The sequence below is a fragment of the Corvus brachyrhynchos genome, unplaced genomic scaffold (genome assembly GCF_000691975.1).
Source record: "Corvus brachyrhynchos isolate BGI_N302 unplaced genomic scaffold, ASM69197v1 scaffold1, whole genome shotgun sequence".
Lineage (NCBI taxonomy): Eukaryota > Metazoa > Chordata > Aves > Passeriformes > Corvidae > Corvus > Corvus brachyrhynchos.
This window is the reverse complement of record NW_008237222.1, coordinates 12595146-12597439: the sequence shown is the minus strand read 5'-3', so window position 1 is coordinate 12597439 and position 2294 is coordinate 12595146. Positions and strand designations below refer to the sequence as shown.

At 41.6% G+C, this 2294-nt stretch overlaps 1 protein-coding gene across 7 annotated transcripts in view; it reads right to left on the bottom strand.

Moving 5' to 3' along the window:
- Positions 1–2294, bottom strand: part of CUNH14orf79 (chromosome unknown C14orf79 homolog) — a 13114-nt gene that overhangs the window by 7570 nt on the left and 3250 nt on the right. For 2 of the 7 annotated variants that reach the window (XM_017729159.1, XM_017729154.1), the window contains exons 1-2: positions 2174–2288; positions 900–1584 (exon numbers count right to left, since the gene is read on the bottom strand). In XM_017729159.1, the coding sequence (XP_017584648.1) occupies positions 900–1358 (459 nt within the window). In that variant the 5' untranslated portion in view covers positions 1359–1584; positions 2174–2288. Of the gene's footprint in view, positions 1–899; positions 1585–2085; positions 2289–2294 lie in introns of those variants that run through there. The other 5 variants (XM_017729158.1, XM_017729157.1, XM_017729155.1 and 2 more) reach the window with 4 other exon arrangements.

Here is a 2294-nt window from a genome sequence, read left to right as displayed (position 1 = left end):
ACACATATTAAAATTTACCCAGCAGATTACAAGCAGTAAGTTATTACTGCTACAGATTAACCCCATGGAAGTCTTAGCTGATTGTTCTCTTTTTTCAAATGCTGTAGTTTAGGATAAAAGTAGTAAGAACAAGGGGATTTTGTTCTGTATTTCTCTGTTCTTTCTTCCCTTTTGCTACTTTCTTTCCCTTTGCTGATACATGTTTGGTCCACGTGGAAACAAGTTCATCCCAACAAGGTATAACTCTTTACCTGACCCTTCTTTTTTTTGTGCTAATAAGGATTCATTGCATTATTAACTCAGAATTTTAGCTCTAACATTGTAAGAGAGAATGTAATATCCTATGCCAAAAATGAATTATATTAAATTATTTCTATTAATTTCTTGCGTGTCACCATCAATCTAAAATTCCAGAAAAAATGTTGATGTTATTCAGGAAGCATACTAAATAACAGAAGTCATTGTTTTTTGCCAAATTCTAACTCAATGGTATGTGGGTTTACTTCAATAACTTTTCAGGCAACTCACAGAATTTCTGTCCACCCTGCTCTTGTCACCCACCTTCCTGATTTGTTGTTTCCTATGCTCTTTCTCATCCAGCTTTTAAACTGCATGTGCTTCAGGGCAAGGTTTATGGTGCCTACATGCTTACTTATTCCTAGTGCCTAGAAGCAAAGTAGCGCATTACATTCTTTAAAGCTCTCCAGCAGGACAACTTAAGTATTTGTCCAACGCTGTAAAGAAGTTGCTTTTGTTCCACTTGAGGTAGCTGCAAAGGGGCTGGACAGTTTCTCTCCACGTACAGCATTACCCTCTGCAGAGGAGACAGATACAAATCCAGAGGTGTAGGAAGCAGTAACACAAACATTTCTGGTCCTTGGTTTGCTGTGAACACATACCTCGTTCAGAGAGCCTGAAGCCTCCTGTATCCCGTGGCACAGAGATGGCTCAGCACACGAGTGGGCAGCAGAAGTGCTGCAGCCTCCGTTGCTTAGGTCCAGATCGGCTCCAGAAGTTTTTGCTGACTTCACCAAAACTTCAAGGTTATGACTGAATCTCTCTGATTTGTCTGAGGGCTCCTTGAAGCCTTCAAAATCACCCCAGGAACCACTGGGTTCTGTGGTACTAAAGCTGCTCTCAGAAAACCCCTCACAACTTCTACCTTTGTCGTCCATTACAGGGAGGCTTTGCTGCATTACTTCAAGATTAGCAATTTCTTCATTATTTGTCCTTTCATTCCAGTTACAGCCACTTTCATCAAGAAACACACCACCTGCCTCAGCTGCCAGGTCTTTTGGAGACCCATGGTGTGATATGTCTGCGCGAGCAAGACTTTCTACCACTGACAAGTTCTGCATCTTTGTTAGAGAGAAAAAAATAATTTGTTGAAATCTGTACCACAAAAAGGTTACTGAAGTTCAGTTGCATCAGAAATATGAGTGCTTCCAAAACAAAATCAAATTCTTCATTTCACCCCAAAGAATAACAACACTGCTGAAACAAAACAGGATGTCCTTCAGCCTCTCCTCCCATACTCAGCATGTGCACGTTATTCGGCCTCACTTTCTGTGTGGCATATTAAGCCTGCGAAGAAAGGATTATAAATAAATACCTCTGTGATAAGAGCTATGTAGGAATGAAGATAGCTGATAAGGTAGGAGAAAGAATGCTTGGGTTAAAATAAACACGTTCCAGCATTATCCACTGAAAATTGCTGTGGGCAAAATTATTTAAAATTTACTCTTAACTATCTGCCCACACCACAAGAAAGCCATTAAATTAGTGAACAATACTCAGCAAATACATAACAGAAGTTGCTGGATTATTAACTCAGTACTGACTGCGTACACTGGAGACAAACCAAAGTAACTATAGTCAACATCCAACACTTTGAAAATATTTTCTGTAACTACTTCATCCACCTCATGCACACCCAAATAATGCTATTTCTGCCTGAACAGGCTGCCCCATCCCAACGACTAGAATCCTGTAAAAATACAGTATTTCCAACTATTTAGGTAATTGAGGCAGATCTAATGAGTTCTGTTTAGCATCTGTAAATGCTACAGGCAGTGCTGCATTTACCATGTTAGATCAACCCCATCTCCTCAAGCATTTTCCCGAGCTCTTTTGGGGGGTGGATTAAATAACACTCACTAAACGCGCTTCTCACCGGCCTGCCGCGGTGCTTAACAGAACGAATGTTGTGTGGTTTTCCCCCAGGTTTCCTCCGTAGGCGGGCCGGGCACAGAGCAGGGGTGCGGCAGGTCCCTCGCCCGCCCCAGGGACACGGA